At 47.7% G+C, this 21,516-nt stretch overlaps 1 protein-coding gene across 1 annotated transcript in view; it reads right to left on the bottom strand.

Annotated features, from left to right (window-relative positions):
• Positions 1-697: 697 nt before the first annotated feature.
• The window catches only part of wu:fb95e10 (protein bassoon), a 30,177-nt gene continuing 9,358 nt past the window's right edge, over positions 698-21,516 (bottom strand). Inside the window, 6 exon segments of the mRNA XM_035180573.2 lie at positions 698-2,702; positions 5,736-8,741; positions 8,744-8,761; positions 8,963-9,186; positions 17,278-17,359; positions 17,718-18,450. Coding sequence (XP_035036464.2) covers positions 1,738-2,702; positions 5,736-8,741; positions 8,744-8,761; positions 8,963-9,186; positions 17,278-17,359; positions 17,718-18,345 — 4,923 coding nt within the window. The 5' untranslated portion in view covers positions 18,346-18,450 and the 3' untranslated portion in view covers positions 698-1,737.

The raw sequence follows: 21,516 nt of genomic DNA, 5'->3' as shown, positions 1-21,516 counted from the left end.
CACACACACACACACACAAAGACAGACAGAGACACAGACAGAGAGAGTGACACACACACACGCACACAGACAGACAGAAAGACAGAGACAGAGAGAAACACACACCCACACACATTAAATCACACTTATGGATATAAGATGATTTCCTGATATGTTCTAATCACCTGTTGTTCTGATATATTTAGCACAAATCACAGTATATATAAATGTGGAAGCTCTTAATTGTCGTATATGACGATAGTGAACACTTATGAAGTATGACGAGCCCCCTCCTGAACACCCTCACCCATCCAGGGCAGCACATTGTCTCACCCTCCTGTCTGTCCCACCGATGACATCACCCAGTAACCCCGGAGACTCCCTGAATACAGGCCCACCCAGGAAATGAGGTTACAACTTTGGAATGTGAGAGGGAAGACAACAACCCCCTCGACCACCCCCAGTCCAGCACCCTCCCTCTCGCCTCCCTCCCCCTTCACAGCACAACAAGGAGGGCCTTTCTCCCTCTTGTCCCCCGACCCCTCTTCTTCCATGACTGATGACTCCATTAAGTCAAAACCTGGAAAAGTCACATTTATGTACTGGGTGACGTGAGCGGGTGAGGGAGGGAGGAGGGAGGGGAGAGGTTCTATCGCAGCAGCAGCATCTTCCCATCCGGTTTCATCACAACACACACACACACACACACACACACACACACACACACACACACACACACACACACACACACACACACACACACACACACACACACACACACACACACACACACAACACACACACACACACACACACACACACACACACAGGTTGTTTGAAATATGCTTTACAACTCGGCCACTTACCTGTGTCAACACATGGGCCCGGACAGAAAAACAGAAGAAACAACAAGTGCAATTTGTCATAGCATCGTAAGATCCCTCGTGTGAGGAGGGGGCAACGTGTGGCTTCAGTGTAAAGAGTGAAAACACAGGAGCAGTGTTTCTGCAGCAGCTACAGAGGGAGACACATCTGGTGAGGAAACATCTGCACGTCTGGGAAACTGACCAATGACACCGTGTGTTTCTTATAATAAGAATAAGAATGTCTTTAGATCCGACCGCTCTGTGTGATGTGTTGTTTTCAGTATCGACACAAATCGGTCACTAATTTCAGTCTTGGCTGCATCGTTGCATTTCCATGATCGAAGGAAGAGGTCATCATTTTGGGAGATGTGCTCATTGGCTGGTTCTCCAGTGGAGACTTGGGTGAGAGAATCGATCCCTCGCCCACATCTGGCTGTTAGCTTAGCATAACGGCTGGAAATGAAGAAACAGCTACTGTGGATCTGAAGGAAACAAACAAGGTGCTATTACTGTGGACGTTGTGTTTTCTTTTCAGGTTGTTTAACATTACAATTTTTCTACATTTTCCTTGTTTTCTTAAAGAATAATTTATGGATCTTGATGAAAAATGGACTGATTAGAGTGTTTGCTGCAGATCATGATCGTTTATTTACATGTGGTTTCATAAGGGGACGTTATACGTTTCTTAATCACTATGAAAACAGAAGTGTAAAAGTTACTATTTGTTCGGTGGCGGTGGCCAGTATATATGTATGTATGTATGCTAAGCTAACTAGCTGCAAGACTAGTCCATGCAGAGTGGAATCAATCTTCTCATCCAATTCTCCACCGGAGAGCGAATAAGCACATTTCTCTAAATGTTCTGTTAGTGGTTGATGGACCTGTTGATTCCTCAGTGTTGAGTCTCCACCTCCACCACCGTCCAGTCTCCAGGGGGGGAGCTGCCCTGACTGTCTGGGGAGTAGCTGCTGACGGAGGTGACTGTAGCGACGGGGGGGCTGAACTGTGGCAGCATGTTGGGCCACATGCTGCTCTCCAGGGGGCTCAGGGTTCCCCCGGTCCCAACGGGGAGGAGGAGGAGAGGTGGGCAGCCTCCGTCCCCGGACAGCATCAAGGTCTGGTTGATGAGCTGCTGCACCATGTCCACCTTCTTGTTCCACTCTAGCTCCTGTGGAGGCACCGGGCGCAGCTGCCTGTTGAACTCCTGGGCGGACGGCGGGCTCCTCCCCACCACTTGTTTGTTCCTGTTGTCTCCTCTGGCCTCGTCCTCCTCGTCGCTGGTCTCCATGGCCTCATAGATGGTGCAGAGGCCCGAGGACGGGGAGAGCATGACTCCGGTCGGGCTCCTCCTCAGCTGCTGCTGCTGTTGGACGTGTTTCTGCTGCATGCGGTACTGCTGCTCCAGCTCCAGCTGCCACTGAAGAACCTGCCTGCGCTGGCGGTGCTCCTGCTGCTGCTGCTGGAGCTGCAGCTGCAGGAGCTCCTTGCGTTGCATCTCCAGCTGCCTCTGCTGCTCCAGCCTCAGCCGCTCCTCCTCCAGCCACTGCCTCTTCTGCCTCTCCTGCTCCTGCCGGTGCTGCATCTCCCTCAGCTTCAGTTGGTGCTCCTCCAGCCTCCTCAGCTGCTCTCCACCAGCGCGCCCATCACCGCTGGTGTCTATCAAAGGAGGAGGGGGCGCAATGTTGGCAAAATGTGCCGCAAGACTCGGATCGATGGGCCTCCTGTTTCCCGGGACCAACGCCAAGTAGTGGCCGTTGGCTATAGGACCGGGGGTCGTGTGGTTCTGGTTCTGGTTGTCTTCCTGGGAGTGGGCTTGAACCTTGTGGGCTCCATCGGCTTCTTCTCTCTTCTCGTCTCCTGTGAGACAGTCAAGATCACTTGTTGCATCCAGTGGAGATGCATGCATCAACAGTACGGGTGGAACAACAACAAGGGCCAGGAGGAGCAGGGTTCAGGAGACATCTGACAAGAGGGCGAAGAAGGTAGAACGCAAAAAGAAAAAGGGGGGAGGGGGGTCTAAAAAATAAAGTGACATTCATGACACAGGAAAACTAGGAACTGTAGCAACAAACCAGGAAACAGGAACACAGCATAAGGTGCAAGGTGTTTTCTCTCTGAAGTTGCATTTCCTTTAGAATAACATGTTTCACTGTAAATCTATTTAATGATGTAAACTACAGCACATCCACGTAAAGGTACAAGAATACTGTGGTTATCGTGCAGCACAGACAACATGTACTTGAAGAGACAAATGAACACAGGGAATCAAACTCAACACAAACATCACATAGAACAGACTGAACTTGGTTGATGACAATGTGATAATGCATTGTATGGTTTGTTTAAGTTGTCATTAAAGTTATGAAGATGATTAATTTTATTTTGGGCGCCTCTATTAAACTTCATATTGTCAAATGTCCCGAAACACAAACCTGAATCAGGGCTCAGTCTGATGAATTCATTCACTATCAAAGCTGTGTGTGTGTGTGTGTGTGTGTGTGTGTGTGTGTGTGTGTGTGTTTCCATACGAGGGTTTTGATGAAGAGGAGCAGGCGGGTACGAGAGGGAGAAGAGTGTCTGGTCTTCTTTGGTCAACATTCGGATGCATGGATGCGACAGGGAGGAGATGTTGCAGGACGTTTGTGTGCATGTTGGTTGAACTTTACAGATCTGAGCACGTTTCACCTGGTTATGATCACATCTCGAAGAGAGAAAGGTGTGTTAAAGATTCCCTGTGAAGTCTTTGACCACTAGAGAGGAGGGACATTTTGTAAAGCGGGTCCCTGTCTTGTGTGTGTAATGTCGGCTGCTGGTTTTACACCACACTGCGCCAACAATGTAGAAATCTTGGAGCACATAAGCCTCTGGGGGCAACAGCCAAAACTTTGGGGCTTTCAGTGCAGACAGAGGAAAAGAGGCCAAAACTCTGTCGACTCACTGTTTACAGTCTAAACTGTTTTATCACACAAGTTTCTCTCTCCTCACTAAACACTTTAAACTGTTTTATCACACAAGGAGAAACTTGTGTGATAAAACAAACAGTGGGACTTTTTGTACAAAATCTGGTCCCTCGCCTCCAGATTCTTCAGATTCAGATGTAGAATATGTTGATAGAGATTAACGATGTTGTAAAGGCCAACGTGAATGTTAGCAATTAATCATTTAAAATATTTGGCTTTGCAAATACACCTCAACACAATTGTTGGACCTCAGGGATACCTTAAAAACCGAGTACACAATTGTCCGGTCATAAAAAACCTCCACAGGGCATCTTCACATGAGCCTCACTGTGTTTTCAGTGTCATGTTGTTCAGCTAGTGTTGAATCTGACGATGTCGTGGAAGCACAAGCATGCTGGAGTAGAACAAGGCACCAGGACGCCATCGCCTCATTGACTTTGACCAAAATTCCATTTGAGATACAACATTGTTGTACAATGTTGCATCACTTCCTGTTTACCAGTTATTCCCATGGTGAATAATGAGGAGGGACCATGGGAAATCAGTTGTGTAGACACACACGAATACACAGCGATTCAAAACACAAGGACAGTAAGTTCAGGCATGCTGGAGCCACAGGGGAAATAAGAAACAGGAACAAAATGCCTTGCAAGGATGTTTTAATGGAATTTTGAAAGATAACCTAGTGTGAACCATTCATTTATGAACATGTCTAGTGTAGAATTGTTTCAAATTCAAGGTAGTACACAGTCTCTTTGTTAGTTAAACATGCAATATACTGTTGAAATAGTAAACCAAACGCTGACTAGGAGAAACCTCTCAGCGAATGTAAAGCTGTGTAGGACAATGCAGGGTCTCATCACAAATAATGGGCTAGTTGTTAGTCTCTCCTGGAACACAAATGATCAGCTAACTGAGGCCGGAAGAGAAGCCACTTAAAAACCAAAAGCCTGAAACACATACTGTACGTGACTGCACGTTATACCTTAACGACCTATGAGCGCACAACCTCCTGATGCACACATTAAAAAACTTCACCAACTGCAATCTAACACTCCCAGACCTAACACATCTGTACGGGCCAGCGGCCCTGTTAATAACTAGCCTTTATTTTCGAAAGCTAAAAGTCTTGAAACAGGAACACAACCTTTAAAAAGGAGCATGTGACTATCGCTATGGTGCTGTTGAACATGAAGCGTGTGTACACAGGGTAGGGAGGACCAGGGGTCTGCACGGCGAGGAGCAATCTGCGGTTAGCGAGGTAACATCGGCGCCAACTCTGCCGGGTAAATCAAATCACCATGGTAACTGGTGCCGAACGGCTTTTGAAGAACTACAAAAACTCAAGAGTTGAAGCTTCAGTTACCTCGATAATCGTAAAATCCTGTTTCGCAGCACGGGCTCCTGGTTTCAACAGAACGGAACAAAACAAAAAACAACAAATAAGCAAATACAAAACAAAACAAAAAAAAAAAGTCATTGACATTTGTTCGGTAAAAACAGTAGGATAAATACACAATGAGTCCATTTCATTCCATCAATTTTTTTTTTTCCTTTTTCGGTTTAAACGCTCAGTCACATTGGACCAATCAGTCAATACCCCGTCAGGGGCTACAGGATATGCAGTGTTACTTAAAAAGAACATTCTACTAGAAAATGGTAGTAGCTATTGTACATAAAGGAGTTTAAGCCAGACACTCATAACCAGGATCATAACAGTATGAAAGAGGGAGGCTTCACTTAAAGTTTGCTACAGTCATTTTTCTCATCTCCTCTCCTTTGATTTTTTAAAATCATTTCCTACAATCTGGCTCTCCTCTTTTTCTTCTTCTAAGCCATCTAACTCAACTGGAGAGAAAACAGACAACAGGTAAGGGGGTTGTGGGGAAAAGGTGCATTCCAGGGGTAATAGCAGGGACTTATACGTTACCTGCAAGAAAACTATCAGTCTTATCACAAATGGTTGAGTAGTACGGTGGCTGGCTATCGTCGGTGTCTCCGGATTCCTGGGCCCCGAAGTGGCGACTGGACCCCATTGGATCGACCTCCCCGAGGTGGTCCGCTGCGACCTTTCCACCCAGCATGTAGTGGTGCTCATCTAGGCTGGGCGCCATTCCTCCTGGAAGGCCCAGAGGCATCAGGTCCACAGGTCTACCCAGCAGGTCGTCTGCGTAGGCAGCCGCGGCTGCTGATGGCAGGGTCAGCTCCTTGATAAGGGAGGGGTCCTTGGCCTCCTCGGGCAGCTGCTCCTCGTTCTCCAGGGAGAAGATCCCCGGGCTCTTTCCGCAGCTCTCGGCCATCGAGTGGGCGTTGGAGTTGGATGTGGTGCAGTCGAAGCCATAAGACGCCACAGAGTGGGCCGACTGGGGAGTGGCCCCGCCTCCGTCCTCTTCGCCGTCTCCAGCAGCTGCTGCCTCCTCATCCTCGTCAAGAGCTGGCAGATTACAGGTTGGAGTAGGGCTTTCAAATCCAGCACTCTCATCCATCATCATCGGTGCGTCTGGGTCGTTTATTTGCATCTCACCCTCCGTATCACTGGCCTCGTCTCCCGAGGTGGAGGGGGAAGAAGGGGCGGATGCTGGAGCAGTTGGGGGTCCTGTTCCTAGGACCTCGTCGGCGGGGAGCGTCTCAGCCTCCTCCTCTTCTCCATCACCTTTCTCCAAGTGGATACCCAGGTCCTGCTCCATGTCAGGCTGGACTGAAGCAGGCACCGGGGTGTGCTGCTTGTCAGAGCGCGACTCCACCCCAGAGCTGCTGTCGTAGTCACGGAGTTCTTCTGGCGTGCTCGTCTCACTGCTGCCGTGAGCAGACAGACCTGTGCCACTCTTAGACATGCCCATAGCCGGGCCAGCAAGAAGGTCCTGTGCCTCCTCGGAGCCCTTCATCTCCTCGTGGGCTGACTGAAGCTGCTGGGGCTCTGCCTGAGGAACAAAGGAAGGGGCACCGCCGTCAAAACATGTCTGGGCAGGAGACTGAGTTGGTGTTTCAGATTCAGCTGCCCCGTGGTCGGACACCGGGCTGGGGGAGGAGACAGAGAGCAGGGACGCTGGTTGACCCCAGGTATCAGCGAAAGGGTTGGTCTGGCCCCAGGAGGCGGCTGGGGGCTTGCAGGGGGGAGGAACAGAGCGATTGAGGTTGTCTAAATGCTCCTCCTCATTGAAGTCATCTTCATCTACGTTTCCACAGCTCTCCGTCACACCTTCACTGTGCATCTCTACATCCTCATCGTCCTCCTCATCATGCTCCTGCTGCTGGAACACCTTGTGACGCTCCTCTATCCTCTCTGAACTTAAGTCCATATCATCAACCCGCTCATCCTCTTCGTCCTCGTCCTCCTCTTCTTCATTGGCCAGGGTTTCCACGTTGGGGGAACCCATGAGATTACCATCTCCCTCGGAGCCACGGAGGCTTGAATCGATCATGGCATCCGAGCTCTGGGTGCCCTCTAAGATGGCCGTGTGCTGGGTGCTGCTGAGGTCAGAGACTCCCTGCTGCCGGCTGCTGGTGCAGCTGCTCACATCCTCCGAGTCCATCCCAGACAGGAGGTCGTCGCCGTGCCAGCCCGCGGAACCGCCAAACGCTGAGGAGCGGACTTGGAACTCCTCAGAGGGCTGAGAAGTGCTCATGTCAGTGGTGAAGGATAAAGGCTGATGGCCTAGTCTCCTCTGTTCCTCATCTTCATCCTCCTCCTCCTCGTCATCATCCTCATTGATCTCTTCATCAGCCTTTTCCACTGCCTCCTCCTTTTCATGAGGGGAGGTCAGGTCCCTGGGGGTGAAATCGTCCAGGGGCGAGGCAACCAACAAGGGGGGTTGTGCCATCATATTAAAGGCCTCTGCAGATGGAGCTGTGGAGGGAGGCATAAACATGATCTTCTCTTCGTCATCTTCCTCCTCCTCCTCCTCTTCTTCTTCTTCTTCCTCCCTTGTCTCATGTGTGAATCGTTCCTTATTCTCCCTCTCCTCAGTCTGGAAGTTCATCATGCCGACTGTGCTCTCTGAAGCAAAGTCAGAAGAGGCCAAGTGCTGGTTCTTGGCCCAGGGGTCAGACTGAAAGTGCATGTCCAGCCCAGAGGAAGCGTTCTGTGGCTCTCTGACTGGGGAAACTGGGCCTGGTGGGGAGCAAGGAGGAGACATGACAGTAGTTCCCAAGGAAGGAACCGACTCCTGAAATTTGAAAAGGTCCATCTGGGCCGACACGGGAACACTGGAGGCTTGATCATGGAATGAATCGGCTCCTAGTTCTTCCTCTAATGACAGCTGAGACAGTGGTTCTACAAGGGGTTCTGGAGATGGTTGTTTTACAGGTACTGGTGTTGGTTCATATAGAGGCTCAGGTGTTTCCTCTCGTATGGGTTCTGGTGTTGGTTCCCGAGCGGGTTCTGGTGTTGGTTCTCGAATGGGTTCTGGTGTTGGTTCTCGAATGGGTTCTGGTGTTGGTTCTCGAATGGGTTCTGGTGTTGGTTTTGCTATGGGCTCAGAGATTTTTTCTTGTACTGCTTCAGGAGTTGTAGCAGTCAGCTCCACAGCTACTTCGGCGAGAGGTTCTGGTTCCTCTGGCACGGCGATGGCAGCTGCAGCCGTAGCAATAGCTGCAGCAGCAGCTACAGCTGCGGCAATTTCCATTTCAGGTTTGGCAACTGTTGTTGCTTTGGGGCCACGCTTCACAGGGGTCGGGGTGCTGCTGCCCACAGTTTTCTTGGGGGTGGGGGTCTTGGCTGCAGTTTTGGAGATAGGCGTCTTGTAAGGTGTGGGCTTACTCTCTTGTGGTTTTGGGCGGCTGGGTGTCTTTGTGTCCACAGACTTGGGGGTAGTAGTAGCAGGCTTTTTGGTGGTGGTGTCTGATTTTGAGGCTGATTTGGGGGTCTCAGATTTTGCGGGCTTTGTAGTAATTGGGGTGCGGGTAAGGGGAGAGTCTGCAGCCTTCTTGAGTGAGTTGTTGCTGGTTTGGTAACATCTAGGGGGAGAACAGAGCACAAGGAATGTAAATAGATTCATAATGAAACTGAAACACAGCATTTTATAATCCACACAAAAGACCAAAACTCATTCTGTAGGGATGTCACTGATTTTAGGTTAAGGATGAAAACGTTTTCTTGATTTTTACTGTCATGCTTACAGCTCATACTTGTTCATAACATCATCTTTTTATCGTTACCTTTCTTCACAGGGGTTGAGTTTCTGGATGTTTGTGATGTGGGAGCTTTGCCAGCAGAGGGGGCAGAGGAGTTTGGTTTGGCGGCAGCCGGCTTAGCAGCGGAGGACGGGGTTTTGGGAGTGGGAGGTTTGGATGCAGCGGGGGAGCTCTTGGTTGCACTTGCAAGGGGCTGCCGGGTTACGCCTGTGGCTGGACGAGAGGACGCTGGAGTGGTGGTTGTTGGCCTGAAGTGAAGAAGACAAAGAACGGGGTTAACAGACATTCTTCAACATAGATATCAGTGCACATGTTCTTTCTAGATCAGGATCTAAATCTCTCTCTGCTGGTCCATTCTTAGTTGTCCAATCATTCCAAATCCCTATGAGACGGACATATGCAAGTGAGCTCAACAAGATGGTGAGTTCCCTTTTTACAAGGGATGAACATTGATTGAAGGTGACTCAGGCATTTGAGTTGACAAGCCCCTCACAGCGAGTAGGAAACATCCGATCTCACTCCAGCCATGTGCTGGTCAGCGCTCGGAGGGATTGTGACAGGGAGCAACACTGTGATGTCTCACGCATTAGTCACAGCCAGGAGACAGACCCCAAGACACGGCACCGACACCGTCAAGGTTGTTTGCAAAGCTTGCAGGACTGAAACCGTACGAGGGTATGGAGGCTTTTCACCTCAGAACTTAATGACCTAAATTACCTTTACAGATGGAGCATCAGCCCAATTACAATGAGTTGTTGAAGACCGGAGGGAAGATGCACAACCCTCATTATGGCAGAATGTGCGACGGACGAATATCCAGAAAGAATACAAATATCTCAGGATGAAAAAGACGATCTCCTCCTGCCTTATTAATATGTGAAAGACAAACTCTGGAAAATGCCCGGACCCAATTGACCATCCATAGACACTTTAGCTTTCAGATATGAACAACATGCTGCACAAACTAGTTGTTTACAAGCGCGACCTTGCCTTCAGTGAATCAGCATCTGAAACAATGTTAAAAACAGGCTCAGGCCCAGCTCATTTTTCCACAACCCCAGGACAAACTCCGCACAGAGCCTATGAAGCGATGAAGTTTGGAACGTGAGTCACAACGGACGCCGGCGAGGCGCCCAAACCCCAGTGAACCCTGCCCGTGATCTCTTGTCCATATCCGCCGTCGACACCTGGGGCAGTATGCATCAGCCTGCCTGCTCTGGCGGCCTGCCTGGCCCAGAATCTGGCTTCCCTGTCCTGTGCGAGTGAAGTAACCTACATCCAGTAGTTCTGACAGCGCTGTGGTGTGCAATCTCCCGGGCCCATGCTACACTAACTGCCTGCTTCTAAATAAAGAATCGAGTTAGGACTGGCAGAAAGAGAACAAGAGGGAGGTAGAGAGACAGAGAGTGAAGAAGGCTGGGGGCACGTTAATCTTTCATACTGAAAGGAGAATAAAAATAACTTCTCCAAATCTGCCCAGTTTGAACCGTGGGCTGTGTCGGAAGCACCGAAGTGGTGCGTGCCATCCGCAACCTGGCAGAGGTAGTGGAAGACTGTTTGGTAACATGAAATGAGATTAAAGCCTGAGAGCAGCGGGTGGCAACACTATTAAGGTGTGGCCATGCTGGAAGTTCAGACCAGCATTTACACTTAATCCTCGTAATGTATAATAGGCTTTGGGCCAGTGAAAGGTGTGTTACTGATATTGGGATTGTTGGATCATGTCTGCACCGTTTTACTGAGCAAAGCCCTTCTGGCTAAATAAAACCACGGATAGACGCGTCTGTGAGGCATTGATTTGTTGTATTTGGGGGAGATTGTGTTGACTGTAAAATCAGGAAATGCTGATGTGAAGTTATTGTGCTCTTGTTATTGCAGCCCTCTGAAGATGGTATTACAGAGACAGTACAAAAGACACAGATCAAAATGATTTTCCGGTGACTCATCGGTAGAATTCAAACCCTGGAGCTAATCCTCCTGAGGAAAGTTAAGTTCAGTCCTTGCAAATAAATTTAATCTAAAATTTCTACTGGAACTCTATAACACGCTCGACCACAAAGCTCTATCTCCTGAGATTAAACTGGGAAACGGTCAGGGAGGAGTTAAGATTTTAAACCTCAAATTGGGAACAAGATGTTAAAAGGTTAAATGAGAATAAGTTCTGTGGTGGTGCCTGAATTGAAGTTAAAAATATATATATATTTTTAAATCAGACAGGAATTAAAGGATACAGAGATTGGCATTAGAGATGAAGTGTGCCGAGGGTAATTCAGAGACTATTCAAAATAATCAGTGTGATAAAGGAGGACGGGTAATCCAAAAAGGCAGGAGCACTTTGGAGAGAGCTAGAAATTAACCAGGCCACTGAGGAACAAAGAGGGAGATGGAGACAAGGCAAGAGGGAGAGAGATGAGCGAGCGGAGGCCGATAATGTTCATCCGATTACACATTATCTTATATCAGTGTCTCATTGAAGACGGCAGCCTGCACTCTTGTAAAATTATTGCAGGATTTAAGAGACTGGGCCACAGGAATATTACATCTTGTGTGTTCTGGGATTAGATGGGTTTAACAACACTGGATGTGTTGTTAACCAACAATGTTGTGATGCTTGATTTATTCTAAGCCTCCATTCAGTCTCTAATTACGCTGTCAGCTGAATGGCTGTCGGGGTTATTGCAGCCACTTTGCACCTACATTTAATTCAATGAGCAGCATGTATCATAGGGGAGGAGAGAAACGTGCCCCTCGTTCCCCACAGGCCGAGCTCAGAGAAACACTATAAATAACAGTATAAATTGGGGTTAAAGCAAATGTTGCACAGGAAGCTCAGAAATGCATTGGAGCAGAAACATCACATGACTCTGACAGTTACTCGCTACAGGCTGACTGACGTTCCCAGCGATGCCTTAAAGTTCACCTTAGCTTTGTTACTATTCCTCAAACGTCGCGGCTGAGAAGGGATTAGTGTGTAGAAACAGCGTGTGCCTGCTGGTGTTGCTTTGTTGAGATACAACAGGAGTTAGGCCAAGATTTAAATCATGAGATGCATCACGAAAGGGGGCGAGTGAGTGGCTGGGAGCTCAGCGAGCATGCGGGCAGACGTGATGCCTGCAGCGGAGGTGACGAGCTTCAGAAGACGAGCAGCAAATTAAAGATGATGGTGTGTTAATTAAGCAGCAGGAACCTGGAGGCGGGATTTTTATCTGGGTTAAAGAGGCTTCAGACACTTCGAGAAGGAAGGAGGGCACTTTGGGGATTTTATTGTAAAATGATCAGATCTCAGTCAACAAGATCGTTGTTCTCCCGTCCCAAAGGTTTCTACAGGGTACAAAGAAAACCTGTGAGCTCTATGTTTTAAATGAAACCACATTTAAAGTCACTAGATCTGACTCCAGACTCCAGAACGTGTTTTTACCACCAGGCCATTAGGCTTCTCAACTCATAGTTCAATTCATGTCCAACTTTCCTCTGCACATCTGCCTGTTTGTTTGCTCACCTGATTGAATGGTATCTTATCTTTGTTAATATTGAGCTATTTTACCATATCTAAATGTTCTTCTCTCTTTTTCTCTATGACATTGCTCTTATTGCTGAGCTGAGCTGAGATGTCCGTATCCAACACCTCTCCTTGTACAGTTGACCCTGTGTTAAGTCACATACCGATGTGACAAATAGACTTGAAACTCATGAATATCAGACTCAGTAAATATCAAACAAATCAACAAAAATGTGGAAAAACGTCACAATATTAAAGAAAAGGAAAATGAATCCTGGACCCGCCCCCAGAGCAGCGTCTGCCCAAACTTTCGTGGAAATCGGATGAGCAGTTTTCATAGTAAATAATAAAAACAAATAGTTGTGTTTGAAAATAGAGCAGAAAATAGGTTATGTTACAGATAAACAAGTGTCACATGTCTGCAGCATGAGGGAACACACCCATAAACACCCCCTCATACACTTAAACCTTTGTCTCACCCTCAGACACACAAACGCCTCCTTCTGTTCACTTCTCTCTGACTAATTCCCACTCTATCCATTTGGTAATTGGCTCAGTGGCTTCATGGCAGCAGTGGACCGCATCGCAGCGTCACCGACCACACCCAGAACAGTCCAGATGATTTACAGGCTGCGCAACATGTCCTCTGCTTCACACTGGACGGCTGAGCGGTATCTGGGGGGCGAGGACCCGGACTGCTGCTCAGACACACACACACACACACACACATCAGTGCTGGACCATTACATCAGCAGTCATTTGTAAGATCATGAAGAATTGTTGCATTCAACCCACTGCAGTAAAAATGAATCATTCCCCAGGGACCATCAATGAGGGGAACAGCATGACTAATGTGGGAACACGAGAGGCTGGCAGGACAAACTGAAAACAACCTGATCGCCCGACAGCGAGCCCGTCTCATCTAGAGTTTCTACAGGAGCAAATACCCTTGTTGTGTCCTCTACTCAATATTTTCTTCTGTTTCACGCAGAGAAACCCGGTGGTCCTCGCCACCTCCCCCCCCCCACACACACACCTCACACTCTCTGCATGCACTACCCTCTCACTCTCTACGTTTCTCTGGCAGCCCGTGATGGGAGCCCAGCAGGGACACATGACTTATTCAGCCATGTAGCTTCCATACTCCACCCGCCACCATTTTTCTTTTTCACCTCACGCTGCTGCACCGGCACACGGCAGTAGGAAGCAGCTCGGTGGCATGTGCGCACGTAACACATGTCCAGCACTCCACCGTGTACGCCTCCCATCCCCCTTTACCTCCGCATCATACTGACTAATATACCGGCAAATGAACACATGCTCTGCATTCTAATTGCATGCTGCTCCTACTATGCAGGTGTCCAGGAGCTGCAGTACATGCACACACTGTACATTATGTACACTGTACACATACAGTTTGCTATGTGGTCCTGCGTTCTGCATACCAGTCGCTGAATTAACTACGCCAAACATGAATCATCTTTGCGGCCCGAGAGACAGAAACTTGTAAATATTCATGCGCACAAGCTGACACACAAACTGTGAGGATCCATTGCAGCACGCACGGACATGATGTTCACACAACCTGTGATGATTTCTACTTTTGCCATTTGCACACTAATCAGGCTGAAATGTTTCCCGTCACAAGCTGCGTGCTGTGGGCAATTTGTTTTTAACAGCAGGTGCACACACACACACCTCATAAAGAAAGCAAGCGACACAATGACACATGACTCTAAAACAAAACATTAATACTGTATGAGCATTGACCTAAAGGGGAAGTAGAGGCGTGATGCACAAACACTTTGTGTCTGCACCCACACACACACGCGATGTGCACTGATGTACCCACAAACATCTCTTGAGTTGTACAAACACATTCACAACCTGCAACCTAAACAAAATATCACCACCGACTCCGCCTCTACACCCTCACTGAAGGTGTCATTATGTTTGACTGACTGGTCGCCGACTGTGACGTCAACACAACACCTTCCCCTGACCCGCTGCAGCTCATAAAAGTGCCGTGTGAAGAGAGCCTGTTCCTTGAGTAGTTAGATGCTGAGAGTGGGCAAATATGTACGTGAGCTTTCAGATGACTCAATGGTCTTCTTTAAAAAAAAAAAGCCTGGCTGTGCAGTGTGGGTGTTTACCCAGACAAAGAGTGAGCTGTGATAGCCACTGGCAACAAACCTAATCTAATTTAGCTAAAACCCCAGCTGAAGGGAAGAATAAAACACTTGTGAGTGGCATTAACTCAGACGGAAGTCACTTACTGAACATTTGCTCTGCACTTTTTTTTATTTCTGGTAAGTGTGACCTGCTGCAGATGGAATTAAATCAATCGAGCCACAGAGAAACACTAAGTAAATTGATAGACCCACTTTGGGATTGTTTGTGTGCGTCTGTGTGTGTGTGTGTGTGTTTGTGTGTGTCTGTGACAGCAACAGGGGAAGCAGGGGGGGTGTCTGCTGTGCCAGTGAATGTATCCGGCTCCACCACTCTACTGATAGCAGGCCTGGATTAAGATTTGAGTGAGGTAGGAAAAGGGCAAAATCTAATTAAAGTAGAAATTTATGGCCCCGTCACAGCACATCACACACACAGACGCTGACGTGCACGCACACACACACTTAACAAGGGATGGCTACACGGTGCTGTCAGATGAGCCTATCATCAGTAATGGCTATACCTCTCTCATGGGGATTTGTATGTAGGTCTGCTGCAGTAAAACGCTTCCGTGGGCTACACATGCACCGAGTGTGACACATGTTACTGACTCACACACTAACAATGAATAATGAGACGTAGCTGCGCTTAAAAACACACTAATAATCGGATCTTAACCTGATTACAAGGATTTCTTTGTGCTTAAAGAAACCTGAGATGAAATGATGGGGGAATAGTTCAAATATTCCAAAAGAAAAAGTTTTCACTGTTGGCTGCAATGAAAAAGTAAGAATACAAGTTGCTGCAGTTGGTTAATTGAGGCTGAATCGGAGAAGTAGCTTCACCAGTTGTTGATCAAGATGAACCGATTCCTAACAATTGTGTAACTGATATCATGTGTGAGAAAAGATTGTTATCATTGTAATTGACAACACTGGTGCCAGTGCCCCCCCCCGTGAAACTTGACAGTCTTACATTCGGTACACGTCACGCTTTTACTTGTGGGACTTTCCAGTGTGAACTGGAAGTGGCAAAGCTCTGGTGAACGGTAAACTACCAGAAATCACTTTTTCTACACTGCTCTAAAAATACGAGAGGGGATTTCCGGGAAAAGGAAATTGCAGTTTCATCTGGGTGAAACTAATTCCACCCAGTAGCCCAACCCGGTATTTCCAGCAGTATCGGTGGCCATGCTGGTATCTAAACATCTCTGTTAACAACAGCACTGTGAGTGACTTCACCATCTATCGTACACCAGTGATGAGATCAGCGCCTGATACGTGTCAAACTACTCAGAGTCAATCATTTCTCTATCACAGTCATGAGTAAAGTATCAACACTTCAAGAGGAGTTTATGGCCTGTGTGTGCAATTAAGAATGAAATCACCATGACAGTTCATGAAGTGCACACAATGAGTGTTCTCTTCTGCACTGGTGATTGCCTGCATGCCCCCGTGTAATACCTTTTAATGAGATGTTTGCACATCAACTGTTGAATAAAGCTGTAATCTGAGTTTAATCTCCACACACCAACTGCTACCCAGGGCACGTGCAGTGTGGAGAGGGGGTGGGGGGGGTGTAAAACACCTTGCTCTCAGGTGGAGGAGAGCAGCTTGCAACTGTACGTGTGTCATGTTGGTGTATCGGTAATAACTACAGAAAAATAATAGGGGAACACGCGAAAAGGTCATATATGTGTATGTATGTTTGTTCTACACTAACCAATGTGCCCACATACAGACATGCCAACATGGGGACAACACTTTTCATACTAAACCATGCACCATAGTGGAAAAACAGTCAGGAAGAAAGAGGCGTATTGCTTGAACAAATAAACAAAGAGGAGGAAGAGGCAGCAGTGTAAGTTTCTGTTGGAAGAAGAGTCAGAGACTTCCCGGAGGCTGCATCTGATCAGGACCCTCACTGTCTCAGACAAAGGCCTCCTTCATCCTCCTATACTGGTCTGCTGCCAAGTCACCTCAGGACCCAACACCATGCGCCCAGTGTGACTCAGGTGAGGAACACATGTTGACGTGATTGTACACAAACAGACGTTCTGGTATACACAAACGCAGATAAGCACGCAGACGAAACATTACGAGTATTCTCTTGTTCTCAGTTAACTCCGGAGAATGCCCTTCCTCCTACTGAAAACTTGTTTTAATTAATAATGCTGTATAATACTTGCTGTGAAACCCTGCGAGGCATTTCTCTGAGGCTTATTCTGACATTGGTGGATTGTTGGCCTATTTATGCCCAGCCCCTCCAAGCCTCTATGTGGGGGATCATTGTCCCTCAGTCCTCCAGCGGGTTTTCTCTTAAACACTGTGTTCTTTGAACCTGTGGTCAAGCGAGGCCTTTTGAACCAACTGCTTCTCACTTGGCACCGAGCGTGTTTAAAATGCTGAACTCATTCCCCACAATACCCATCTATCTGGAAAGTTATTTCGATTTGCTGCTGTTCTGGAGTAAATGCGGTGATTTGCGAGCAAAATGACTGGAAAGGCTTTTAATAAAAAAAAGGAGCCCAGTGGGAACATGTTCCCTGGGAGAAGGTCTGAGGAGAGGACCAGTTAAAGACGGCTGCCTGTGCTATCTACAGACACACAGACAGTCTCTCTCAGGCTCCAGCAGAAGCGAGGCCTCAGCTCTACACAAATGTCACACTTACCTGGTTGTCTTGGAAACAGCGGCCTTATCAGGCTTAGGTGCGGCAGCAGTGGCCGGTTTGGAGGGAGGAGCCGATTTTGGACCTGGAGGACAGAAAGACGGAGAGGATGAAGATGAGGATGAGGATGGGGAGAGAAAGTTAAGGACATGTGACACCATATGAGACAATAAGCTTTATAAAGCCATTTTTAGTATGCGTATAAATAGTGCATCACATATTGCTTTCATATTGTGTGTCAGATGGATCTGGGGCAAATGTATTTCTAGATCAGCAGCAGTCACTCGGGCATGTCTAATGCGTGCGCTCTATCCGCATGTAATCACATTACAATAAATATTCCTCATTGGAGTTAGAGCTGTGGAAACATTTCCTGTTTACATTTAGAAATATACTTTCACAACGATGTCAAATTCTTGTCTTTTGATGAAATGGTCACCGACCTATGGGCTTCTTCGCAGCAGCTGCGGTGGCGCTGGTTTTAACACCAGCTGCAGATGAGGACGGCGTCTTCTTGGCTGCGGTTGGTCCAGGCAGCGGCTTTGCAGAACTGGCGGTGGTGGTGGCGGCACCGGGGGACTTCTTCTCACCCACTTTGCTCTTGGGGGGCGGCGCTCCAGCCGTGCCTGTTGGTCTTTTGGCGGGCGCTGCGGTCAGGGTGCTCTTTTTGTCTGGAGCGGGCGCGGCTTTCTTAGCCACTCCGTTGGTCTGAGGCTTCGACGTGCCGTTCGAGACGCGGCTCTGGGATGTGTTGGGCCGTGAGCCAGTTGTGGTCTTGGTTTGGGTGGTGGAGGAAGGTTTTGTCTTGGCCGTGGCCTTGTTTGGAGTCTTGGCTTTGGAGTCTCCTGAGGACTTGTTGTCAGTCTTAGCAGCTGGGGTTTCCTTGGCCTGTTCGGGCTGAGGTTCCACCTGAACCGTATCTCCTATATGCTGCTGTGGTGTCTCCTCTTCCGCCGGACTGGCTGCCTGGTTGGGCTCCTGTCCTACGGCGGGTGCTGCCTCATTTCCTGGATTGGAATCCAATGCTTCCATTGGCTCCATTGCTGCCGTGGCAACCCCATCCGGCTTCATCTCCTCGAGTGGTGGTGGTCCGTCTCTGCAGGGCAGGGCTGATGGACTTGAAGCTCACAGGATGGCCACAGGTCTACGGGCTTTCTGGAGAATACAAGGTCTGGTCTGGAAAGAGACAAGATAAAGAAAAGCATAACCCAGTTAGTCAACAGCAAGACCAGGCATGAAACGCAGTGTGCTGTCTCTGCTATCAGTACACAGAGCTCCAGGAATGCTGTTAGCCCTTTGAATCAGATAAACCAATGGCGTCTATCTACTTACAGCTTCCCCACACAAAGAGATATATTTTATATAAGTATCTGGAGAACTGTATAAGAATCATGTGCCATAACATTGTATAGGAGACTGCTGCATAATCCCTAAGGAGACTGAATCATAGGTTAGACAGTTTAACACAGAGAGAGAGAGAGAGAGAGACATGCACACAAACATGAGCGGCACTAAAAAGAGAATAGATCACAGCTTCATAAAAGTCGTGCTTGAGGAAACCTGCGGATAAACCATTAGATCCACACATTTTATGATCAGTGCGGCATCCCAGGGGCCACAGAAAGGTGGGGTAGCGGGGTAGGGGCCACGTGTCTACCGCAGGAACGACATACTCTACAAATAGCCTTCATTAATTTCAATGCCAACTGCAGTGCCGTGGCAAATGTTTCCCTCAGTGACACCAAAAAGCTCAGTGACACAGTTTAACGGCTTCTTTTTTTTGCCCTGTTACAAAATGGCATCAGAGCCACTAGTGTGGAAGACTAGTTTTCTGGGATAGAGCACGTCAAGGACTAAAAGCTTCAGCAAAAAAACTACACACACACACAAAACACACACACTGTATGTATATACCACCAGTAATCATAACACAACTTCCAACTATTTGACTTAAATTAATATGAAAAGAAAAAGGAAGGAGATGTGGAACTGGCGTGGACGTATTTGGGTCAAGACATGAACAACAAGCCCAAAGACAGTTTGACTCATGGGTGAAAAACAAAGATGAGCAACTGAGGACAAGAAATGGGGACGTGAGGCATGCGAGGCCTGGTGAAGGGCGACCATCTGTGTTAATTAATTGTGATTCTTCTGCAATTTTCAGATGGACGGATGACGGGGAGAGGGAATAAGCGAAGTGCAGGGGGGAGAAGGGTGTGAGTGTGTGAGGCGTGTGTACGCAGGAAACTGCACTGTCAAAGTTTACAAACAGAGCGAGGAGCCGACTGTGCTGGAGGCTCAAGTGCCGAGACAAACTCTGAGGCAAAGCAGAGGCCGGCCCAGAGGAAGAGGCTTGGCCTGCGGAGCATGGGAACAGTGAGAGGAGGTGGGACAGAGGGGGAGGAGAGAGACAGGGGGAAAAAAACAAGATGTAAAATGAGCTCACTACTGGGCTGATGATTGCTGGTCAAACTGCAGAATCCAGACATCTTTACTCATCCCAGTTTCCACTGACCTAAACTTGTATGCACACACTCACTGTCCTATTTCTAGAATGGGACAGACATCATCTTTGTGCCGCTGGCTTCCTGGAAACAATTCTCGCACACCCCGACTCGTCTTTCTTTCCCTCTTCGGTCACTCCTCGTCTGAACTAAATCTCCTTCTTTTCATTTCCCGACGATCCTCCCATTTCTCCCGACCATTTTCCCCTCTCCTCGATTTCCTTTCCTCCCCCATGGCTCCTGCTCTCCTTCCATCCCTCTGTTCTCTGTTTGCCTTTGCACAGATGGCTCGAGCAGCTGAGCAGGGCCAGAGGGGGAAAGAGAGACTGAGAAAAAAAAAAAATGAATCCATGCATCCCAAACAACACATAAGACCAGATACACACAGTCAGTGCAACAGGCCGCTGCCCAAAACAACCTTAGAGGCTGAGAGGCCACGGGTAGCTGCGAGGAGCGACTCATGCTGCCGCACCCGTCGGTCACAGGAGGCTTTTAAATGCCAGTGAGGCTACAAACTGTGGACAGTTGGTTTAATTATGCCACGACCAGTCACAGCTTTTAGGAGAGGGACAGGGTGAAGCCTGGTGGGAGAGAGAGAGAGAGAGAGAGAGAGAGAGAGAGAGGAGTGGTGGAATACAGACAATAATACGGAAAGTAAAATAACAGTCATTTTCCACATGACTGTGTCTGTAAGCAGGTCAAACTGAAGTGTATTCATTCCTATGGCAACCTCCTTGATCTGTGATGCGTTGCTCAACTCCTCCCCTACGCTATTGTTTGTTCCAAAATTTGCCTCAATAATAATAATAAATTAACTTTTGCGGTTTTCCTTGTGCCTCAGGAAGTTGGCATAAAAACTAATCAGCTAAGAGGCCATTTCATTCAATTCAGTTGGTTGACGTTTTTATGTAATTGAATGATTGAATATAAATCTTGTTCAACCATGTAAACACATTTCGAGTTTTACATTTGATTTGTTGCTGAATAAATAAATAGATCGAAGTTAAATAAATGTGGGAAAGTTCATTATTACATGCATTTACTTGTATATATAAATATATATATTGATAATATAATCAGCATTGATAATGTGCTTAACCAGCTATCTTAAAGCTGTGGTTGAGACTTAATGTGGTTAGTCTTCAGCTGTCTTACGTCACATCAACATTCTAGGAACTGGAAAGTAGTTTCTTTCCTGCAATGTTGGATAAGAAAATATAACTTTCACTTCAAAATGCGAGGAGCAAACTTCTTCATTGCACCAGATGTTGTTTTTGAGACAAATTAAGTTTCGTACTTCTAACTCCACCCACTTGATACTTCAGACTCCTGAATAAACGCACACTGCGGTTTGGTTAAGACCATTTATAGCCATCAACACGTATTCGACAGGCAGATCGGGGAGCTGGAGGAGGAGAGAGAGAGAGGAGGAGATGACCGCGCAGTTAACCAGGAAATAAAACTGTGTCCAATCACCAATCCCTCCTCCGTCTTTCAGACTCTGGTGTTCTGCTCTTCCCACAGTAGACTTAAGCATCTGGCTAGACTGTTCATGTCACTGCTTCTCTCCACAGTAGAGGTGTGTGTCTGTGTGTGTGTGTTGGAGAGAGTGATAAATCCAGATTGCACACCCACAGCCAGAGGAACATTTCTCTCTCCTGCGAGTCTCCAGGCAGCTGTGAGATTGCACTTCTCTCTCTGGCTTCGATTGCTCATTCATGCATGCGTCACTTGGACC

This window comes from Hippoglossus stenolepis, chromosome 16 (genome assembly GCF_022539355.2).
Source record: "Hippoglossus stenolepis isolate QCI-W04-F060 chromosome 16, HSTE1.2, whole genome shotgun sequence".
NCBI classification, from domain to species: domain Eukaryota; kingdom Metazoa; phylum Chordata; class Actinopteri; order Pleuronectiformes; family Pleuronectidae; genus Hippoglossus; species Hippoglossus stenolepis.
This window is presented reverse-complemented; position numbering and strand designations above follow the sequence as displayed.